This window comes from Crinia signifera, chromosome 6 (assembly GCF_055691185.1).
Source record: "Crinia signifera chromosome 6, ASM5569118v1, whole genome shotgun sequence".
NCBI lineage: Eukaryota > Metazoa > Chordata > Amphibia > Anura > Myobatrachidae > Crinia > Crinia signifera.
Window position 1 is genome coordinate 15,638,654 of NC_139222.1, and position 25,014 is coordinate 15,663,667.

At 47.5% G+C, this 25,014-nt stretch overlaps 2 protein-coding genes and 1 pseudogene across 2 annotated transcripts in view; 1 reads left to right on the forward strand and 2 right to left on the reverse strand.

The window, feature by feature from the left end:
* Positions 1-25,014, reverse strand: part of LOC146010024 (uncharacterized) — a 437,588-nt gene that overhangs the window by 290,309 nt on the left and 122,265 nt on the right. The gene's annotated exons all lie outside the window — the stretch shown is intronic.
* LOC146012763 (U2 spliceosomal RNA) lies at positions 12,919-13,016 on the reverse strand (annotated as a pseudogene).
* On the forward strand, positions 14,358-23,947 carry LOC146010105 (uncharacterized). Its single transcript, XM_083151024.1, has 3 exons — positions 14,358-14,558; positions 21,450-21,856; positions 22,585-23,947. Exons 2-3 carry the CDS (start codon positions 21,452-21,454, stop codon positions 23,131-23,133), a joined length of 954 nt encoding a protein of 317 aa, XP_083007150.1. The 5' UTR covers positions 14,358-14,558; positions 21,450-21,451; the 3' UTR covers positions 23,134-23,947.

The following is a 25,014-nucleotide window of genomic DNA, read 5'->3' on the forward strand; positions in this document are numbered from 1 at the left end:
ATAAGGTAGAAATTTTAAATTGTGATGCAAAAATTCAATAAAAACTACCTACAGCATTATACATCATACATACACAAATTTACATAGGCTTCAGTTTCCCAAATAAAAATAAATACTATGATGGTGACATACACACAGTGGTTTTACACTGTACAATATGTTACTTATACCATTGTCAATGTATGTTTCCAAAGCACACCAACACTTGAGCCTCATTCAGACTTGTCATGGCTTAACACATTTACCAATGTACTATAAAGCTACATCCACTATAACTTTTCACATTGTGGCATAAATATAATCCTTCATGTCACTGCTCAATGGTTAACTGCAGGTATGTATATATATATATATATATATATATATATATATATATATATATATCTCACATACATACATACCACATGAAAAGGCTGGCTTTGTCACTCTAACACTTACTCTGTAGGAGACCTCACAGTCATTGTGTTCCCTCTGAATCCAAACCCACCCATGACTAAGCTGCTGCAGCTTTTGTCCTTGGACCTGAGAAGCATGTCATGAGCTCCACCAATCTCAACTCATCAAAAACCTATCAGGCTATGTTCTCTGCTGCAACGTGGCATGGGACTCAGTAAACTTGTGCAATAACGGATGGCTTTGCTGCCGATGTTCTGCTCCATTAATCATTGTCATATTGCCAGTTAGGTGAAGCTGCAGCACTAACCCACTCATCCCTTTAATCCGGGATACAGATTAACTACACAGATTCTGTGGCATTTTAAATCGAGGTGAAAGCCATCCCCCGAACCTGTGTAATTAAGATGTGTTCTGGATGATAGTGATGATTTGGTCACCCTATCTAACCCCTAAGTGTGTCTGTTGTTACCCACTTAGTTTTCATACTTTTTACAATAGTTAATCACAAATAATTATGCATTGCGACATAATAAACAGTAGTCAAAAAAGTCAATGATGCATTATGTATACCTACCACTTTCCATGACCTCCACCTCCTGAGGGACTCCTCCATGACATAGGCCCAGGCCTCCTCCTCCTGGCCCTGGTCAGCCTCCTCCCGGGCCTGCTCCTCCTCCTCCTTCTGGCCCTGGGCAGCCTCTTCAAGGCCCTGCTCCTCCTCCTCCTGGCCCTGGGCAGCCTCCTCCCGGGCCTGCCTTGCTCGGTCACGTGCTGTTAAAAAAATTAGAAGGCTGAGTGTCAATTAAGGGTCTTTTTTTATGAATCATAATAAAATAAAAAACAATGACATATTATATCCACATGACAGCATGTCAAAGAGGAAGTAACACACATATAGTGTATGCCATTTTCAACTCATTAACAGCCATTTAACCACATTTACATAAATAATTTACTTAAATCATTCACTGGTAAATATGTCATGTTTGCATAAAAACTCACATCTTGCTATCTGCCACCTTAGACGCTGCAGAAGGTCTGGCTGGCGTCGGCGTAGATCCGACCAGCGTCGCTCTAGCTGGGCAACGGACCTCCGCACCTGGGTCCGCGCGAATATTCTGCGCCGGGCAGCAAGATACACCCGGCGCTTATCTTGGTTACTGATAAATGGACCCGCACGCCCCAGCCTGGTCTCCATGACAGAGACCAGGGCCCTCAGCTCAGCTGTGCTGAACATTGCAGCTCTTTGGTAGCTCGCCATGTTAGCAATGGCGCATCACAAACAATCATGTACTGTAATTGGTTGGTAAGATTGTTATTTGGTATTAACTTTATTGATCATTTTTACATGAACAGTGTGTATGTGCTACAACAATTGGCGAAAACATCGCACCGCCAAACAACGCTTGCTATAGCTTGGCATCGCTGAGCTGGCCTTCGCATTACTTAGTATATGGAAATAATATTGCCACCAATAACCACATCACCAACACATACAAAACAGACAGGGTGAAAGAAGTTGGGAAACCAATATACTCACCAAACATGGTTGAAAACAACAGGTGAAATAGTGTGCAACAATATACAGTTACACATATCTGTACAAGGTACTAAATTAGACAGTCTTATTGGTGTGAAACCAATACACCACAAACATACAAAATAGTGCAATACCTTTTCCCATTATTCGGCCATGGTGCCATGTAAACACTTACCTTATACCGGCCCACACTAGAGATGTGGATTCAAATGTACCTAGCATCAAGGCAGTATTGAGAGGCCTATCACATGTGATTTGGATGCAAGCAGTGATTACTAATGCATGAGTTGTGGACTGGATTAACATATGGAATGGGTTTGTGTCATTTGTTATACATACAAAATAAGTGCACAGTACAAATGAACATTCACATATATAATTTATGTAAGGCAAAAGTTGTAGCTGTTCATTGGTGTAAAAATCTGCCAATGAGTACAAAATCAGGTACTTGTGTATTTTGGCGGCGCCCCCGATCTCCATCGCGCAATGTTTTAATCGCATCGCATGCCATGCACCCGATGGCATGCGATGCGACGCGATTTTTGCCCCCTATGCGATGAAAGATTGTATAAGCACCCTAATGGGTGCTTACAATGTTAAATGCACCCCCACGCCACCCCCCCCACTATAAACGTGAACCCGAAGCGTGGCGAGCGTAGCGAGCCCACGAGGGGCGGCGGTACGCGTCCTCCGACCTTTTCATACCCCCACTATCCACGTCGGCGTGAAGTTGAGAATAGAAAGTGTGGCGAGCGCAGCGAGCCACCGAGCCCGAAGCGTGGCGAGCGGACGCGGATACCTTCACAGGTATCGGAGTCCCCTCGCGGCCTTCACAGGTATCCGCGTCCCCTCGCGGGGCTCGCCACACTTTCTATTCTCAACTCCACGCCGACGTGGATAGTGGGGGTATGAAAATGTCGGAGGACGCGTAGCGCTGCCCCTCGCGGGCTCGCAGCGCTCGCCACGCTTCGGGTTCACGTTTATAATGGGGGGGTGGCGTGGGGGTGCATTTAACATTGTAAGCACCCATTAGGGTGCTTATACAATGTTTAATCGCATCGCATTGTATGGCATTGTATGCCATATACAATGTCATACAATTTTTAAATTGTATGGCATTGTACAATATTGCGCGATATCGCGTCGCATCGCATACCTTATGGTATGCGATGCGATGGGCGCCGCCAAACTACACAAGTACCCAAAATCAGACTTGGAATGAACGCCTGGTTTTGTACAGTTTGTTTCCCGCTGGTATGGACGTGGCGTTAGCGCTGCACAAACACCACGTGTACGCCGCCGTATGGTACGCTGCTGCACAGAACGCAGGGTGGGACTGATGTACGCCAATTACATAAATGGGTATATATAGGTGTGCAAGAAAAACTAGATTGTGCTGCAAACTTGTCTGGGTCACAATCAGAGGGAGAACAGGAGCATCAGCTCCTCCTAGCTCAGCTGGACTCCATCACCTCCAATGTGCACCTGAGCACAAACCAGCCATTGGGAGGTGAACAGGCTGCAGGCCCATCTTCAGCTGGGCCATCTTCTGCCTCAGCAGAATCATTGGGAACACAGCAGGTGGCTTCACAAGAGAATAGCCTGGCCAGCACTTCAAGTACAGCAACAGGTAGCCGTGGCCGTGGGTGTGGCCGGAAGAGGCCAACAGAGGAACCAACCACCAAGAACAAGGCATTCCTACCGGAGGAACTGCAAATTCTTGTACCCCATGTACGGGATTTGATCGAGTTGATACAGGTTAGGTTGACACCCACAATGAGATGGAGGATTTGGGAGGACATAACTGTGGAGATTAATGCGGTGGCTCCACAAGTTTGTGAGGCAGAGCACGTGAAGAAAAGGCAAGTTCAAGTGTTTGAAATTAGAGTTCAGCAATACCAGTAATGTGTGTATTAGAAGCTAGATGCAATTGTTAAATGGCAGGTCACGTTGCTAGGAGCAACAGACATGATTGCCATGTCACTTATTCTATATATATTATACAGTTAGTATGAATGTACTGTATGTTCAAGGTGATTATTTTAAACTAATGTCAGCTATGTGTTATGAAGCAGACTTCCAAATCTGTAGCAGATAACAATGCATGCTAATTCAAACGTCAGGGGTGACATGTAATAATATGTAAACTTTGGTTGTAGGTGGCATGACTTCAAAAGCAACCTCAAGAGGAAACTGACCGCACGTTGGGAACACAGCCACACCACTGGGGCTGGCCCCATGCCAGGCGGACTGAAGCTCACCCCCCTGGAGGAGTTGGCCACAGATTGCATAGCTATTGAGGAGGTCCGGGGGGTGAGCAACATGGACTGTGAGGCCCCAGTGGAAGTATTTGCGGCTGTACTTGAAGGTAATTAGTTAGCTAGCATAACTACTTTGTAATAATTTTAAAGGAATGTGTTGTAATTGTACGTTTCTCTTTCAGCATCATCTCCAACGTGCGGTATCGATCTTCTTGAGGATGAGGCGGAGGATACAGTGCCACCTACCACACGTGGCAGCCATGTGCAGCAGCAGCAGCAGCCAACGGCCACGCAGGATGTGGACAGGTAGTTGCAGATGCTTAACCACATTCACCAGCAGGGAGAGTTAGCATCAGAGCGGCTGATTAGGACCGAGGAGGTCATGCAGGCTATTGTCAGCACCCAGCAGGCAATAGCTGGGAGCCAGCAGACAATAGCTGGCACCCAGCAGGCCATAGCTGGCAGCCTGCAGGTGTTGGCAGATCAAGCCGTGCGCCAAAATGACCTCCTCCTCCGCCATAATGAGCTTGTGGCGGAGCTACTTAACACCAATAGGGCCCTATTGTCAGCCGTTTCTGGTGCATTCCCAATACCAGCACTCCCTGCTGGCAGAAGGGGAAGACCATCCCCCCCTTCCACATCATCTGCTCCACCTGACCCACCATCACAACGTGGCCGTGGCCGAGGAGCTGCTACACGTGGCAAGGACCCTACCAGGGCCAAACGGTCACGAAAGTGAAGTGGCCTCCGCATTATCCTCCACCCTTATGTCATCCCAAATCTTTCATTTTGCTGTGTGTGTCAACCTCACGTGTGCAACCCAATCCCGTGCAAACGGTACACTAATTTGTGGTTCCTTCGTTTGGAATGTTTTGGTTGGTTCCCCTGTTGCCCTCTTTCTGCTACCATTACTGTCTGCTGTTCTTGAAGTGTTGGTCATATACTTTTGTTGTGAAGCCACCTGATGTGTTCCTTATGGTTCTGTTGTGGCTATGTATGAAATGGCAAAAATTTTATACATTTTTTTTTTTTGTTTTCTAATTATTTGTATGTTACCTTTATTTTTTGGCATGTGCCAAATAATATGCTAGAAAATTCACATGTTTTCCACCAATTTAATAAATGTTATTTTTGTGTGCTGTTATTGCTGAATGTAAAAGTGACATGTTAAATTATATTATTGGTACCAATTTCTGACCATTGCTTGCAGTGTAAATGTGGGTAAAATAGCAAACATGCAGTGGTGTTTTCAGCTTATATTTGTGTATCTAGTAATGGTCCATTTAGGCAGCAATGCTTTCAATTGAAGCAATGAAAAGAGTGTAATTAATGACTAATGAGTAGAGGAGTGGATTGTATTGTGTTCAGCTGAGAGTGCTTCAGGTGCGGGTGTACTAATTGGGCGAACCGAATGCCTAGCACATGAACAAGTGGTCTCCGCAAAGTGAAACTTGCTTATGAAGTCCGCATATTTCATGCGTGTTGGTTCGTTTGCAGTCGGTGTGCTGGCCGAATGCACGCCTACCAGAGTTAGTGCACTCCCTCGTGTACGCCCATATTTACTCCCAGTTTTTCCCACTTTGAAAGCACGCCCTTGTGTAGGTCCGAATGATGCCCATATTACGCCCATATTTTCCGAGTCAATGCGGTGCCCATTTGTGAACGGTATTAGTGAGAACGAGTACGGAGACCATGCGTGGCACATGCGCATAGCGTTGCCTACGCATGCGCAGACGGCTAAAAAGCGCCCTCCGAAAGAATTCGGAACGGACCGCACTGACCAGAATAAGGCCCTTAGTTCTGTCATAGCACTACTATATCTGATACCTACATATCTGATATTTGCGGAATCAATAAACTCGGGGACGGTACCAAGGGACTGGCGCATAGCTAACGTAGTACCAATATGGAAGAAAGGTAGCAAAACTAACCCCGAAAATTATAGACCGGTCAGCTTTAAATCCACAAAACATTAGAAGAAATAAGAGATAGTATCCAACATTTCTTAGAACAGGAGAAAGTGATAAGTAATGGTGCCCACACACGTTACAATTATTGTATACAATATTGTATACAATATGGCAGTGATTTTCAACCTTTTTACCTTGCGGCACACTAAATAAGATTTTAAAATTGCCAAGGCACACCATTAGATCCCCACAGGGCAAAAAACATTGGCCCCCACAGGAAAAAAAAAAAAACCTATTGCCCCCCCATATAAAAAACAATCACACTGGTCCCCACAGGTAACACAAATAAAATACATTGGCCCTTTTAATGAAAAGAAGAGACCAGTAAATAACACTTGAACTGGTGGTGGCTGTAAACTAGTTTGGGCATCTCTAGATCTGGGGGCACACTTGAGAACAACTCAAGGCACACTAGTGTGCCACAGCACAGTGGTTGAAAAACACTGCAATATGGCATCTCATCGCATCTCGTTTTTGCACATACTTAATAACTGCATTCTTAATAATCGCATATGCTCTAACATATTCGATTATTAACGCAAGGGACAGCTCTTGCGATAAGAGCTGTCCCTTACGATGCGGCCACGGCGCTGGACTACCGGGTCTAAGACCCAGGGGTCCATCTGTGCATGCGTAGAGTTCCAGAGCCAGCCGCAGAGCATGCTGGGAGGGATCCCTCACACAGCGCTGTGGTAAGAAGCCCATAGGCTTCTGCAGGGAATCACCAGCTGGCGATTCCCTCCGCAGCGCTGACACAGTTATTATAGGGAATTCTGCTGTATTGAAGGACTTGGGGGTCATCATAGATGATAAATTGGGTAATAGTGCACACTGCTCAAGTGCAGCAGCAAACCGGACACTGGCATGCATTAAAAGGGGAACAGATTCAAGGGATGCCAATGTGATAGTGCCTCTTTACAAGGCGTTGGTGAGGCCACACTTGGAATATTGTGTTCAGTTCTGGGCACCGCACCTTAAAAAGGACATAAATGAATTGGAACAGGTACAGAGAGGGGCGCAAAGGCTAACCAGGCTGAATTAAATTTTCCATTCACTCTATTAGCTTTGTTGCTCTTCTTTGGATTCTTTCCAGTACTAGGATGTCCTTTTTATAGTGTGGGCCCAGAATTGTACTCCGTATTTGAGGTGAGGTCTAACCAATGCTTTGTACAGTGACATAAATACTTTTGAGTCCCTAGTTTCCATGCCCCTTTTTATACATGCTAGTATTCTGTTGGCCTTATGTGTTGCTATGTGACATTGAGCACTACACCCCCGTTTGTTGTCTATTTGGATCCTCAAGTACTGAATTACCCAATGCCTCTTCGCTTATGTTATAACTAGCACAACATCTCCATCTAATCAGGTGATTATTCAATTTCTAGGGGCAGCTCCCGCGCATTCAGATTTACATCAATTATCCTGCACCGGGAATTGCTGCTCCTCCCTGGACTGTACTACATGGACTGTCCAGGGGTGGGGCAGCTGCTCCTCCCTGGACTGCACTACATCGGGTACTATGGAATGTCCAGGGGGGGCCAGCTGCTCCTCCTGGAATGTACTACATAGGGTACTATGGGCTGTCCAGGGGAGGCAGCTGCTCCGCATTGTCTGTACTACATCGGGTACTATGGACTGTCCAGGGGGGGGGGGGGCAGCTGCTCCTCCCTGGACTGTACTACATCGGGCACTATGGACTGTCCAGGGGGGGGGGCAGCTGCTCCTCCCTGGACTGTACTACATCGGGCACTATGGACTGTCCAGGGGGGGGGGCAGCTGCTCCACCTGGGCTGTACTACATCGGGCACTATGGACTGTCCAGGGGGGGGGGGCAGCTGCTCCTCATTGTCTGTAGGGGGGGCAGCTGCTCCTCATTGTCTGTACTACATCGGTTACTATGGACTGTCCAGGGGGGGCCAGCTGCTCCTCCTGGACTGTTCTACATAGGGTACTATGGACTGTCCAGGGAGGGGCAGCTGCTCCTCCTGGACTGTACTACATCGGGTACTATGGACTGTCTGTGGGGGGGGGGGGGCAGCTGCTCCTCCTTGTCTGTAGGGGGGGCAGCTGCTCCTCATTGTCTGTACTACATCGGGTACTATGGTCTGTCCAGGGGGGTCAGCTGCTCCTCCCTGGACTGTACTACATCGGGCACTATGGACTGTCCAGGGGGGGGGGGGCAGCTGCTCCTCCTGGACTGTACTACATCGGGTACTATGGGCTGTCCAGGGGAGGCAGCTGCTCCTCCTGGACTGTACTACATCGGGTACTATGGACTGTCCGGGGGGAGGCAGCTGCTCCTCCCTGGACTGTACTACATCGGGTACTATGGACTGTCCGGGGGGAGGCAGCTGCTCCTCCCTGGACTGTACTACATCGGGTAATATGGACTGTCCAGGCGGGCCAGCTGCTCCTCCCTGGACTGTATTACATCGGGTAATATGGACTGTCCAGGCGGGGGCAGCTGCTCCTCCTGGACTGTACTACATCGGGTACTATGGGCTGTCCAGGGGAGGCAGCTGCTCCTCCTGGACTGTACTACATCGGGTACTATGGACTGTCCAGGGGGGGCCAGCTGCTCCTCATGGACTGTACTCCATCGGGTACTATGGACTGTCCAGGGGGGGCCAGCTGCTCCTCATGGACTGTACTCCATCGGGTACTATGGACTGTCCGTGGGGGGGGCAGCTGCTCCTCCTTGTCTGTAGGGGGGGCAGCTGCTCCTCATTGTCTGTACTACATCGGGTACTATGGACTGCCCAGGGGGGGCAGCTGCTCCTCCCTGGATTGTACTACAAAGGGCACTATGGACTGTCCAGGGGGGGCCAGCTGCTCCACCTGGACTGTACTACATCGGACACTATGGACTGTCCGGTGGGGGGGCAGCTGCTCCTCCTGGACTGTACTACATCGGGTACTATGGACTGTCCAGGGGGGGGCAGCTGCTCCTCCCTGGACTGTACTACATCGGGTACTATGGACTGTCCAGGGGGGCCAGCTGCTCCTCCCTGGACTGTACTACATCAGGTACTATGGACTGTCCAGGGGGGGGGGGCAGCTGCTCCTCCTGGACTGTACTACATCGGGTACTATGGACTGTCCAGGGGGGGCCAGCTGCTCTTCATGGACTGTACTCCATCGGGTACTATGGACTGTCCAGGGGGGGCCAGCTGCTCCTCATGGACTGTACTCCATCGGGTACTATGGACTGTCCAGGGGGGGCCACCTCACCTTCCCACTCTTCCTTACAGGACTGTGGCACAACCAGTTGCCCTTCAGCAATACATCTGGATGCCCACCATCAGCTATTTTCTCTCCACGCCGGAGACCATCTTCCCAAAATATCCTATTTGGGTCACCTTCTGCCCGTACCTGATCAGCAAGTGGTCCTAAGGACTCTACAGCTGGGTCTGGGCTCTGTTATGTTTTACACACACTCTGTGGCCCTCTTCAGCAACGCCTCCCCGTAGCTCTGGGGCACACCCGACTGCCTACAGAGATACACCTGGGCCATTTACCACAGAAATTCTGTCTGGTGCACTTCTTCTGTGTCAGCTTGGGTGATCCTCTCCCTCACAGTGGCCCTTATTCAGATCTGATCACAGAACACATTTGTTCTCAAAATGGGAAAAACCAAGTCAGACTCAGGGGGTTGTTCTGGTTCGTTTGGTCGAGGGCTGATGTTTCGGTTGTGCACATGTGCCGGCTGTGTGTGGCCATGGCGAGCAGAGTCTAAGGGACGTGCAAGTCTTAGATATCCGTGTGCGCACCACATCATTCGATGGTCGGCGATCATTGAATAATGTGGGTGTTGCCCTAAAGGCTGCAAATGGATGTTTTGCAAAAACATATCATTCACAGCCGTACGGGCAACCCGGTGTGAAATACGCAGCGTTGCGTGCGGACCAGAATAATGTCCTTAGTATGCAGCACATCCTCAGCCAACTGAGCCTAGATTACTAATGATTTATGGGAGCACAATGGTAAGTAGGGATGCCAATCCCGGGATTTGGGATTAAAAAATGCTCAATCCCTAATTAAAAAAACAAAACAACAACCGCCCCCAACAGACTCTCTAACCTCCTCGCTATCCAGCCAATAAGAAGTCTTCAAAACATCCCATAAGCAAACAGTCTCCTAGGCGGCTGAGGCACACAAAGGACCCTCCACCATCGGAACGGGGCTGAATTCTGTACAGTGGTGCTCAGTTGAGGCCCTTTATTACAGCTGGCTGCTGATGTCCTGGGATCTAGGTGTGATATAGAAATAAAGCCGTCATCCACTTGCTGTTAGACCCTGTATCGCCCCTTTCTAAACCTTATGGGCTTCCAATAAATATGCCTAAAATGTATGTTCTTGATTACACCAGCACGGATGGTGTAATGGCTAGCATTACTGCCTCACAGCGCTGAGGTCATGGGTTGCATCCCCACCATGGCCCTAACTATGCAGAGTTTGTATTTTCTCCCCGTGCTTGCGTGGGTTTCCTCCGGGTACTCCGGTTTCCTCCCACAATCCAAAAATATTCTGGTAGGATAATTGGCTCCCAACAAAATGAACCCTAGAATGTCTGTGTGTGTGCGCGTGTACATGTGGTAGGGAATATAAATTGTAAGCTCCGCTGGGGCAGGGACTGATGTGAGTGTTCAAATATTCTCTGTACAGCGCTGCGGAATATGTGCGCTATATAAGAAACTGGTAATAAATAAATGTATGTTCTCGGACTTTATAAGCAAACCCGCGGGTTCAGGAAAAACCTGAATTGAATCAGACCTTGGATGGCTTTAGTGTCCCGCCCGGGGGGTTGACTGTCCTCTGTGACACCTGTTACCAGGGAGATGTAGAGAGACAGATTACAACCTCCCCATATGGCAAGTACCATTCCTGGTTTTACTACATCCCAGGACCGTAAAGGGAAGCTGTAATCTCTACCTCCTCATCTCCCTGGTCACAGGTGTCACAGGTAACCCCACCAGATGGGACACCCCACAGACAGGAACTCCCGGACGGGACACTGCAAGCTACTGAACAGCACAATTTAATGAATGGAGCCTGTCTGACCTGGCATCCCAGGGTCTGGTCTGGTATTGGCCATTCCCAAGATCTGGGCAGTAGTAAAGCCACATTACGGACCTTATTCTGGTTGACTCGGAAGGCTTCATACATTCGCAGCCTTGTAAGTCCCCAGATGCTGCTTGCAGGTCTGCCCCCCCCCCACGCATGCCAGGTCACCCGCACAGCTGCGAATGGATGTTTTTGCAAAAACACCCACATCATTCGATGGTCGCCGACTATCGAATGATGTGGAAGTTGCACGCTTATCCAAGTGACTCTTAGGTCACTTAAATATGCGTGCACACTCAACAGGAACTGGACGGGCAGCTGACACCTGGCGATGTCAGCTGCCCGCCCCAACGTCAACGGGTAATTTGCATGGGAACACCCAGCATGGGCGGTCCCATGGGCGAATCCCCTGGCCCACCACCCCACCCGCAGTCTTGCTTTGGAGAGACCCTCAGTAGACTTCCCTCTGCCTTACGGCTCGGGGTCGCCCTTGGGGACCTCAGCTATCCCCAAAAGGAGAACGTTTTGGTACATGGGGAGTGGGTAGCCCATAAGGGTCATACACACAGCCCAAAAACAGTGACACACTAACAAAAAACATGAAAAAAAAAACACGAAAAGGCCGGGTGGGGGTGTGAAAAATTGTCCTATCCCTGCCAAAAGGCCCAGGATAAGGATGTGTAGAGCTAACCTAAAGGGAGAGTGCGCGGTGCAAGTGCCATACTTGTGCATAGTGATAAGGGGATCACCAGTTTCCTCAGGGGCACAGTGCAGCCTCGGGCTCCAGGCAGCCAGCCAATCAGTGTCCAACCAAGTGTTTCTCTGCTCCCATCTAGGGCACTTTCCTGTCCCCAGCATGGGATGGATACTCCACCGGGCTTTTCCATTGATTTCCTTGAGGGTTGAGGCCCCCTCGGAAGAGCAATCTACTCAATCCCAGTGTTTTCACATGCAATGGTTAAGGTACTAAGCTGGGCTTTTCACTGTCTTTCCATCCGGGGGGGGGGGGGTGGGGGGGGGTTACTCCCCCGGAACAGAAAGCAATCTACTCATCCCGGCGTTTCCTCACTCCTTGGGAATGGATACTAGACTAGGCTTTTCACTTTTTCATCCTTCAAGGCCTACAAACCCCATCAAGAGAGCCACTTACTGGGCCCAGTGGTTCTCCCCTCCCCTTACCAGTGGAATTACGGCACTTGCACTGGCCCACCATCTGGCAAGGGTGAAGGTACTCAGCCAGACTTTTCCCTGCCCCGAGCATGAGGGATCCCATCGGCTCCGCCCATTGGAGCAGTTACTCAGTCCAGCCTTTCTCTATACAGGTTGAGTATCCCGTCTCCGTGCATCCTGTATCCGAATTATTCCAAAAACCGTGAATTTTTTCTTTCTACCCCCCTAACCCTTTTTTTATACTTACCAAGTCCCCCGGCGTCCACGGCAGGCCTTCAGCTTTATCTCCGGCATCTCCAGCGGTCCCAGGAGTGCATTGCGCGAGTGCGCGCGCCAGTGACATCACCGGCGCTCCTGGGACCGCTGGAGATGCCGGAGATGAAGCTGAAGACCTGACATGGACACCGAGGGACCATCGGGGACCCACCAGGGGACAGGTAAGTATGTAATAATTTTTTTTTCCAAAATCCGTAAAAATCCCTTATTCGGAATGCTTGTGGTCCTGAGCATTTCGGATAAGGGATACTCAACCTGTACTTCTGCCAGGGACCAGTCCATACCCACTGATAAGAACAGATACTACACTTGATCTTAGCCAAGAGGCAGAGAAGCGATAACCCGTATGGGGTATATCCTCTATCCTGCATGTAATGTTCAGTACTGGTTTGTCTATAATACTGCTCTGGCCGGTTATAAGCAGTAATGTCCCTCTGCTTTCTACAACAAGTAAAGTTTTGGTGTTCTTGGATAGAATTGTATTATACTGCTGCCACACTAGCATAGGATAACGCTGTCTGTATAAGTTAGGGCTATGATGCTAATGCAGCTCTGCCTTTAAGTAACTGGAATTTCTTACTTAACCAATCAGCGGCTTTATATGCAAATTATTGCAACTGGATTAGGTGAGGCAGTGTGTGTGGCACATACTATAACCACTGTCTCATTAGCTGTTTCTATAGGCAGGCCACTTCCCCGACTCTCTGATTGGCTGCCGCTGCGCCGCCCTCCTTGGAACATACCAGGCAGCGCGACAGCACATCAACCAGCCCCAGCCCCTTCCTGTCTACGGAGCCCAGAAGCACAGGCACCTCAAATATGCCTGGACACATTGCGATTATGAACCATTCGCATCTTCTGTCGCTAATTTCGCACGAATGGCTGCACATGCATGATTGCTCGACTTGAGAATTCTCTAATTAGCAATCTATACTGAATTAGGCCCTATATGACTGGCAACAGCTAGTGCAGGCAGAGATGTGCACTAACCAAGGGGACAAGCAGACTGCTGTCACTGCTCCCCTATATATATACCTCCTAACGGCTTACATGCGCTGACCATTCCCGCTCAGGGTGTATGGGGCAGCCCAACTGAGCGAAAGGAAGTTCTAGAACAGGCATGTCCAACCTGCGGCCCTCCAGATGTGCTAAAACTACACATCCCAGCATGCCTTGCCACAATTTGGCTATTAGAGAATGCTAGAATGATGGCAATGCATGCTGGGATGTGTAGTTTTAGCACATCTGGAGGGCCGCAGGTTGGACATGCCTGTTCTAGAAGCTCCCGATAGCCTAACTCTTAGGCATGTCCAAACTATGGCCCTCCAGCTGTTGTGAAACTATACGTCCCATCATGCCTTGCCACAGTTTTGCTATTAAGGAATGCTAAAACTGTGACAAGGCATGCTGGGAGGTGTAGTTTCACAACAACTGGAGGGCCATGGTTTGGACATGCCTGGCTAACTGATCCAATGCTATAGTATACCAGTGCTACCCTGGAACAACGCTGTGTCTATGTATCTATCTATGTATAGCTATATTACTTTTAACTCCTTCATTAATGTATACATTCTTATGCATATAACTTATTATTTACACTTTATCTATTAATTAATTTAGCCTTTATTTAGGCTACACCTATATCTATGTACAGATACCCAGCGCCCTGTCTCCCTTGCGTTGCACTGCAGCAGCAGCAGCAGGGACCTCTAGCTCACCCGGAAGGTAAAGTACCCCCGACTTCCGGACTGTGCGTTCCAACTGACTTCCTGCATCCGGCCGACTTCCGGTCTCTCTCTGCGTTTCACCCGGTTTCCCGCTCGCAGTGTGTTCAGCTCGTCGAGACCAGCTCCGTCCCGGTGCTGCAGCAGGCGGGGACAGGTATTATCACTATTATTGTTATATTAGCGGATACACAGCCGGCGGCGATGCACTGGTGCTATTATACAGGTAGCACATACTCTCATGTCCTGCTTACTGTAGCAGCTGCCGCACATAGATATGGGAGGTAAAGCATTGTCTCCCCGGAGCCCCTCGGTCTCCTCTGCCCATGTATCAGAGCAATGACTGTACTTTAGAGTCAGTTGTGCACATAAGGGGGGCTTCCTGTTGCCCAGTCCACTCTCCCTGTGCCCTAGTTACATGCCTGGCTGGTACATAAGTCCACAGCCTGTAATGGTGACCTATTGCATTGCCCCTTCTCTTGCACAGCTGCTAGTGGCCAATCATGTGCTTCTATGTCAAGTAGGGTGGGTCCAGACCCCCACCCCCCATAGTAAATGCTGTGTTTGCTCCTAATCCAGTTTGTGCAGGAACAGAAAAGCTCTCTCTAACCCCAACATCCCCTGTTGCCACCACTGCTTGGGACATCTTTGTTGTAGACCAGTGTGCTTAGACCATGAATGTGATGGGTTGGTCCAGGGTAATTGGACCAATTGCATCATTCAAAACCCGTGCAGTTCCTCCTCCCTGCCCGGGATGTTGCTCTCTGTTGTGGTGCTTATAGCACAGATCTGGTCTGCATATCAGTGCTGAAATACAGACCACACTGTGCTAAGAGCACCTCAGCAGAGAGCAGCACCCCTGGCACGGAAGAGGATTTGAAAGATGCTGGGTGCTAGGATGAACACAAGGTTCCCGAGAGAACCCATCGGGACCAGGAGACTTACCCTTGGGAAGATGTGAAATGGCCAAGTTGACATCTTTCATTGTACTTTAACCGGCCAGAGCTACTGTGTGTTATGGATTCCGTTTTAGGAATTTCCCATCAGCGAAACAAGACCTCAAATGGTTCCTGAAATTGGGAAGCTAAATCCCTCAATTTAGTTAGTGTATCGACATTGGAAGGATCCAAGTGGCCCTAAGGTCACAGAGGAGCGCCAGAATGACTCTGGTGGTAAATGATTTTTCCTTTTTAGTTAAGCTGCAGCCCCCTAACAGAGGAATTGTGCGCCTCTATGGGTTATACATAGTGTAGAGATGGTATCTAGCTAAAACCTGATGCCACAAGGTGGCGCTGCTGTACACAAAGCATTAATTATACCATAAAATGTGATATCGCTTATTTCTTATAAAAAGCAAATTTCATTTACACAATATAATCATAAAAAACTGACACACAATATATAACCCATATATTGGCGAAGCGGCGTATACTAATATATAATGAGGCTATTTCAATATTATGCAAATGTTCCGTTCATATCAGAGGCATTTAATAGTTACCAGTCCCATTGTATGTTATATTGCAGGATTCCTTTTGTATTTATGATGGTCATATATAGGACCTGTTCCCTTTATCTGAGCCGTTAGATTGCAATCCTTTTCAGCTATGGTCTACCTTTCTTTGAAGGGACCGGCCCCAGGTGAATGAGTACAAATATTCAGTCCTTAGTAACTCCTGCAGAGAAGGGTCCCCTTGGCGTGAGGTAGGTTTAGTGTCAGTTCAACTGTGTCACTGGGTGGTAACACCGGGCTGCAACGGGCTTTCAAGTACACGTTTCTCCGCCTTCAAGTCACTCGGCGGCTTCCTCAGCTGGGTCCAGCTGAGGACTGGTACAATGGGACTGGTAACTATTAAATGCCTCGGTACTTGTGTATTATCACGGCGCCCAGATTCCCTACGTACGGCACCGTAGGGAAATGGCATCGCATGGGCCATTATAGGCCCATGCGATTTTTTTTATTTTATTCATTCACTGCTCATGCCCCCAGGCCATCTCATCGCATGGCATCGCACCTCCCGCAAAATTGCATGCGATTTTCTGGGGTGCCATGCCAGACACTTGTATGGTATGCAATTAGGTTTGAATGACCCCCCCCCCACTATCCACGCCACCCCAAAGCGTGGCGAGCGCAGCGGAACGCTTCCATCCGACCTTTTTCATTCCGCCACTATCCACGTCGGCGTGGAGTTGACTTTATATAGTGTGGCGAGCCACCGAGCCCGAAGCGTGGCGAGCGGACGCGGAATACATGTCAAGTAATCCGCATCCCCTCGCGGGGCTCGCTGTGCTCCACACACTATAAAAAAATCAACTCCACGCCGATGTGGATAGTGGCGGAATGAAAAGGTTGGGCGGTCGCGTTCCACCGCTGCTCGCCACGCTTCGGGGTGGCGTGGATAGTGGGGGGGGGGGGGTCATTCAAACCTAATTGCATGCGACCCTTCAAAAGATAGGATGTGATAAAAATCGCATCTGATCGCATCGCATGCCATACAATACATATAATGGCATGCGATGGGATGCAATTTTTTTTCTCATCCTATCTTTTTCATGTATTCACTGACTTTGCCCATTATAAAAATAGGATGTGATAAAAAAAAATCGCATGCGATGCGATTTCACTACCCTGAATAGCCCACTACGCAAATGGCGAAGTGGGTGCCATGATACAGACATTCCTCACTTAACAACCTACCTGTTTACCGACCGCCCGGACTTACGACCCGTTTTATTTTTTTAGGCGTCCGCGCGCCTACCCACTCGCAGTTACGACCCGCCCAGACTGTTTAGCGACCCGCGGCGTACAGTACGTTCAGCGTCATTTTGACATGGCAGAGAAGAGGAAGAATATGACAGGAGAAAGTGGCAAGAAAAGGAGGGCTATTGATCTTCAGCTGAAAATGAAGATCATAAACGATCATGAAGCTGGAAAGAAAGTGAAAGAGATTGCAAGTGAGTTGGAGCTGGCACATTCAACCATTTCAACAATCTTGAAGGATAAGGATAGAGTGAAGGAGGCTGTGAAAGCATCAACAGGCTATAAAGCCATAATAACTAGGCAGCGGAAAGGCCTCATTCATGAAATGGAGAAATTACTGGCGATCTGGTTTGACGACCACATACAAAAAAGAATGCCACTGAGCCTTTCAATAATTCAAGCCAAGGCACGCAGTATCTTCCAGACTTTGAAGGTGCGTGAAGGGGAAGAATCAACAGTTACATTTACAGCAAGCAATGGATGGTTTCAAAGGTTCCGTCGCAGATTCAACCTGCATCATCGCAGTATCAGCGGTGAGGCTGCAAGTGCTGATGTAGAAGCAGCAGAAAAATTTGTGGATGAATTTGATGAATTCATCAAGGCAAGCAGCTACTGTCCAGAGCAAATCTTTAATGTGGATGAAACTGGCCTTTTTTGGAAAAAAATGCCTGAAAGGTCCTACATACACACAGAAGCTAAAACAATGCCCGGCTTCAAGGCTTTTAAGGACAGAGTCACTTTATTGTTGGGAGGAAATGCCGCTGGTTTCAAATTAAAGCCTTTGCTAATCTATCGCTCCCTGAACCCACTTGCATTGAAGCAGATTAGCAAGCACATGCTGCCCGTTTACTACCGTGCAAACAGCAAGGCATGGATGACACAAGCTTTATTTGAAGATTGGTTCATCAACTGCTTCATACCCCAGGTCAAGCAATATTGTCTGCAGAATTGCATACCCTTTCATATTATCCTCCTGCTTGATAATTGCCCAGGACACCCTCAACATCTTGATGATGTAAACCCGAATGTCAAGGTTATGTTTCTGCCTAAAAACACAACCGCTATCCTACAGCCAATGGACCAAGGGGCTACAGCCACGTTTAAGGCATACTATTTGCGCACCACTTTTTCCAAACTTGTATCCGCTACAGAAAATGATGAAGTAACCCTTCGTGAATTTTGGAAGGCCTACAACATTTTAGACTGCATAAAGAACATTGAAACAGCTTGGAAAGAAGTGACAGAAAATTGTATGCAAAGCATATGGAAAAAATGTCTAAAATCTTTCATGAATAATGTCGAAGAGTTGGACACAGATGAGCTTGTCAATGTCATAAATCAAAACACTGTGGAGCTGGCTAACAAGCTTAATTTAGATGTGGAAGTGGAAGATATTGAAGAATTAGTGGAATATGTTGAGGGAGAGTTAACAAACGAAGATCTAATAGAATTGGAAGCACAGCAGCACTTGGAAGAGAAAGAAGGAGAAGAAGAGGAAAGAGCAGAAGTAGAAGAAAAGAAGTTCACTGTAACGGGGTTAGCTGGTGTGTTCTCAAAAGTGAATGCGGCTATGTTACAGCTGGAGGGTATGGACCCTAATATTGAAAGGTTCACGAAAGTGGAACGCCAAATGAACGAACTTTTACAATGCTATCGTGAAATTTATGAAGAAAAGAAGGCAAAGAAAAAGCAGACCACGCTGACGGGATTCTTCTCAAAAGCTACACCCAGTAGCACTCCCCCTACAAGTTCTGCAATTTCCTTGCCATCTTCTCCCCTACCTGGGCCCTCAACAACTGCGGGTAACCTTGCGGATGACTCCAATGATGATGGTATTGTACTGTAGTCTGATTGCCTTTGTTATGCAAAGTAAAACAACTTGCAAAATAAAACATGCAAATTAAACAAATTGATGTTAAAAAAGCTTAAAAGCAAAGTACAGTAAAGCAAGTTATGTTTTAAAAAGTGCATACAGCACTGTTTGCAAAAAAAAAAAAATGCAAAGTAAAAGAAGTTATGCAAAGTAAACAAGTATCAGTCTTTATTTCTTTATTTAGAAGTGTACAGTATTTATTTACAGTATTTAGAAGTGTACAGTACAGGTATTTCTTTATTTAGCCCCTTTACTTGTTACCATGGGTTTTAAATAGGCTCTTTTAATGACCAATTCGCTTAACCGGGTCGTAGGAACGGAACCCGGTCGTTAAGTGAGGAATGTCTGTAATACACAAGTACCAATGCCTCTGATATGAACGGAACATTTGCATAATATTGAAATAGCCTCAGTATATATCAGTATACTCCGCTTCGCCAATTTATGTGTTATATGTTGTGTCAGTTTTTTATGATTATATTGTGTAAATAAATATTAGCCCTTTATAATAAATAAGTGATATCACATCTTATGGTATAATTAAAGCTTTTTGTTAAGCAGCGCCACCTTGTGGTATCATCTTTTAGCTAGATACCATCCATCTCTACCACGACATTGGAAGGATGCTTTAAATAAGTAATTGTGTGTCGTCATCTAGGTGGTTTAGCCAGTGAGACTAAAAGCTTGCCTGCCTTATTTCCCAGTGGTAGCGTTTATATTAAATATTTTATTCTTGTATAGTCTAAAGCTGGCCATACACTAGTGCGATTTGGCCACTTTTCACCTGACTACGACGGATCGGCCGAGAAATCAGAGGGGGGGGGGGGTGGCAAACCGCATTTGTTTGACATCCCCTTGTTGGGGTTGCCGTTTTAATCAAATCCCTGTGACAGTACACAGATACCATCTCCACTCTTATACCATCAATGTCTCGCTCAGTTCCAGGTCCACAACACCTCCCTCAGGCATGATGGCTCTTATACCATCAATGTCTCGCTCAGTTCCAGGTCACCTCCAACGTCAGGCTTGATGGTTCCTGCCCCATCAATGTCTTCCTCAGTTGTAGGTCCACAACAGCTCCAACTTCAGGCATGATGGCTCCTGCACCATCTATGTCTCGCTCAGTTCCAGTTCCACAACACCTCCAGCATCAGGCACAATGGCTCTTAAACCATCAATGTCTCCCTCAGTTCCAGGTTCACAACACCTCCGTCAGGCATGATGGCTCTTATACCATCAATGTCTCCCTCAGTTCCATCTACAACAGGCATGTCCAACCTGCGGCCCTCCAGATGTTGTGAAACTACACATCCCAGCATGCTTTGACACAGTTTTGCTATTAGAGAATGCTAAAACTATTGCAAAGCATGCTGGGATGTGTAGTTTCAAAACATCTGGAGGGCCAACGTTGGACATGCCTGATCTACAACAGGTCCACAACACCTCCGTCAGGCATGATGGCTCTTATACCATCAATGTCTCGCTCAGTTCCAGGTCACCTCCAACGTCAGGCTTGATGGTTCCTGCCCCATCAATGTCTTCCTCAGTTGTAGGTCCACAACAGCTCCAACTTCAGGCATGATGGCTCCTGCACCATCTATGTCTCGCTCAGTTCCAGTTCCACAACACCTCCAGCATCAGGCACAATGGCTCTTAAACCATCAATGTCTCCCTCAGTTCCAGGTCCACAACACCTCCGTCAGGCATGATGGCTCTTATACCATCAATGTCTCCCTCAGTTCCATCTACAACAGGCATGTCGAACCTGCGGCCCTCCAGATGTTGTGAAACTACACATCCCAGCATGCTTTGACACAGTTTTGCTATTAGAGAATGCTAAAACTATTGCAAAGCATGCTGGGATGTGTAGTTTCAAAACATCTGGAGGGCCAACGTTGGACATGCCTGATCTACAACAGGTCCACAACACCTCCGTCAGGCATGATGGCTCTTATACCATCAATGTCTCGCTCAGTTCCAGGTCACCTTCAACGTCAGGCTTGATGGTTCCTGCACCATCAATGTCTTCCTCAGTTGTAGGTCCACAACACCTCCAGCGTCAGGCATGATGGCTCCTGCACTATCATCAATGTCTCCCTCGGTTCCAGGTCCACAAGACCTCCAACGTCAGGAATGATGGCTACTGCACCATCAATGTCTCCCTCAGTTCCAGGTCCACAACATCTCCATCAGGCATGATGGCTCTTGCACCATCAATGTCTCCCTCAGTTTCAGCTCCACAACCGCTCCATCTCCAATGTCAGGCATGATGGCTCCTGCACCATCAATGTCTCCTACACTTACAGGTCCCCAACACCTCCACCTCCAACATCAGGCATTAATCCCTATGTTGCATGAACTATATATTTATATTAAAGATTATTTTTTTTTTTCCTCCCCAAATCTGTTCACAGACATGGCTGTGGAGAAGAACCGGCACTTCTGGACCGGCTTCATAGAGTTATATCAGGCCAGTGAGTGCCTCTGGAGAGTGAATTCCAAAGATTATTCCAATAAAGTTAAGAAGAATCAGGCACTTCAACAATTGGTCAACTACTGTAAAATTCAAAACAGTGACGTAGACGTGACTTGGGTGAAGAAGAAAATACAGAATATGAGGACCGTCTTCCGCAAAGAACATAGAAAATTTGAGTCAAAACAATCTGGAGCGGAGGCAGATGAGGTCTATAGTCCTTCCCTATGGTATTACGATAAACTACTGTTCATCCTGGACAAGGAGCCCAAGGAGCCATCACCATGCTCATGGGAACAATATGATGAAGAGGAGTTAGAAGAGGAGGAAACGGGAAGTCTAGATTTGGTAAGTAGACGCACAGTGCAAACACGCCATATAAAATGTTCAGTATTTTTTTAGAATCGTTCAATGTTTGTAGAGGCACTTCCCCCGCTCCATTAAAATAGGTCACGTACTCCTCCCTGACCTGTTTTGCCCATGTAGAGGCCACTTAAGTAACCCCTGCTCCAGCCACAGAAGTCCACTGATCTATGTCCTCGATGTGGGCTTTGACATCTGGCACTGCTGTTCTTGTTGGCCACCATTCTTGCCAACGTCCACAAATATAAGTTCAATATTAGCATTGACGATGGCCTCGTAACAAGACTGATATATCCCTTGTAGTTGTAGTACAAGAATGCACTGTTGGCAGGTGGGGTTATCCCTGGGGTAGCCAACTCCAGTCTTCGAGAGCTACCAACAGTTAACGTTTTCCAGGTCTTCTCACAGAATCACAAGTGAGATTATTACCTCCACCTGTGGAACTTCTAAAATGTGTCAGCAAGTAATGAGTGCACCTGTGCAGCAGCTAAGTTGTCAGGAAAATGTGAACTGTTGGTAGCTCTCGAGGACTGGAGTTGGCTACCACTGGGTTATCCTCACGTGTATCCCATCGGGACCTACAGTTGGGGACGTTCCACCACCACTCAAATTCCTCAGCAATGCTTTTCCATTTCTCCACTGTTGAAGGGATCTAGAATGAAAAACACAAAAGATAAATACATGGATCTTTTTTATTTATTTTTTGTTTACAGACGTGTACAGCTGACCTCGATCTAGACACGGCCACCAATGACCCAACAGAAGTGGAGGAAAATGAGGTGGAAACAATCACGTTCCAACCACCCACCAAGAGCAAACGTAAGCTGGAATCTAAAACGAGCAGCGCGACGTCATCATCAACCGACCAATTTTTAAGGCACGCAATGGAGATTCTTCAAAAACCACCTGACAGATTTGATACCTTCGGCTCGAATGTGGCGTGTGAAATGAGAGGAATGGACCAAACCCAACAGCGCCACTTCATACGCCTGGTGTATGATGCTATGGTGCGGGCACTCGGTTGTAAATTGACCGAGCACTGTGTCATAGTGTCGCAAGACACCAATCACGTGCCAGCTGTACCATCCAGTCCCTCCAGCAATGTACCTGTCCCTCGGCAGCCACCCGCCACCACAAGTATGAGTTCCCCGACACCAAAACTTCAGCAGTCCCTTCCATATCCCACCAGCACTTCCAAGGGGAATGTACTCCGCAATGCTGAGAGCACAGTCCACTCCTCAGGGAGACGCCAGTTTTTATAATTGTAGCGCCGGTGACAGAGGCCGCTCGTGCGAAATTAAACACGAGCATTCAGAGACCACAGATGTAGCCACGCTCATTGTTGTTGCAGTCGCACTATAACGGTATATAAGTTGCGCTAAAAGAATGGTACGTTCAGGCGTCAAAGGCTCCACAGCATGTGCATCACCGCTGCGTGACCATTGCTCCACTAATACCCCTTTTACACTTACAAACCAGGTCGCACCCAGGATTTTGTACCCGGCTTGTGACCCCTTTCACAGCGGCAACCCCACCCGGCATAATGTGGGTCAGGTCACTTCAACAGAGGCGTGTCCTGAGCCAGTGCTGGGAGATGAGAGCATCTCCCAGCACTGGCTATTGCATTACAGTCAACGGGTCCTGGGTCCTGATGTTCGAAAGCGACATCTTGTGGACAACCATAAGTATTACACGCGCCGGCAACTCCATATGCCACACTGAATCACGCTGCCCTGCGACCTACTGTATCACTCTATGCACCATTTGGAGGATCGATGAGCCTGGCTACATCTGTACATCTCCCCGACAGCTTTGGAATAAGATAGGGTGGAAAAAGGGGGGGGGGGGGGGACGCCATACAGAACCTCGATGTATGTCCTGATGATGTGTATACTTGTATTGCTCTGATAAGTTGCTGGTTACTGTGTTCTATGACCTTTAGGTGTTTCTGCACATTACTGTTTGTCCCATGTTGTATACATTAATACATTGATTGATCTCGCTGTTAGTTTCTATATAAGAGCAGTAGCTGTCCAGGATGCTAATAATAAATGTGCCAGGGTGGCTTTTACAGTAGATCTGTGTGATACATTCCTGTGGGGGGGGGTTTGAGATCTGAGCTTGTGTTGGGCAGGGGGGGTCCCCCAAATCTCCCTCCGGTGTTCCTGAAATAACCAATCAGATTAAGTTTAGCATTCCTTTATTGCGTCCTAGAAAATTATTGCCAGAATCCATTTGGTTGCTATAGGCAACATCACCTGTTTTTAATTTTTAGAAGCTTCTATAAATTAACCCCTAAGTCATACGTGACTGTCGATGCCTTTAGGCCAGGCATGTCCAAACTATGGCCCTCCAGCTGTTGTGAAACCACAAGTCCCATCATGCCTTGCCACAGTTTTGCTATTAGGGAATACTAAAACTATGGCAAGGCATGCTGGGAGGTGTAGTTTCACAGCAGCTGGAGGGCCACAGTTTTGGACATGCCTGCTTAAGACATAGGGCCTTATTCTAGTTCACTCTTTCTGACAAAATCCTTCTTAGATGGACAAAACCATGTGCACTGCAGGGGGGCAGATGTAAAATGTGCAGAGAGAATTAGATTTGGGTGAGTTATTTTGTTTCTGTGCAGGGTAAATACTGGCTGCTTTATTTTTACACTGCAATATAGATCTCACTTTGAAGTAAAACCCCACCAAATCTAATTCTCTCTGCACAAGTTACATCTGCCCCACCTGCAGTGCACATGGTTTTGTCCATCTAAGAAGGATTTTGTCAGAGTGAACCAGAATAAGGCCCATAATATTGTCCTATTTCTGCATTATCTATCTTGTTCCCATGTAGGAACCCAATGTGGTCCCATGCAGAAACCCAACATGGCCGCCTGTTTGGTGTTCATGTCTGTGTATTGTAGTTACATGTTGTCCCAGCTTATTTGTTTATGGGAAACCTCGAAGTGCTGCAGCCAGCCATTCTGTGCGTGTGATCCTTTTTTATCCTTGCAAGCCTTGTTGCGGAAACAGCCATTAGGTTGACCCTATGAAGATCAACATACATTAGGTCAAACGCTGAAGGTCAACACCTGAAATAGTTTGACATTGTTAAGGTCGGCAATTGAAGGTCAAAAGTTCAACATGAGTTTCTCT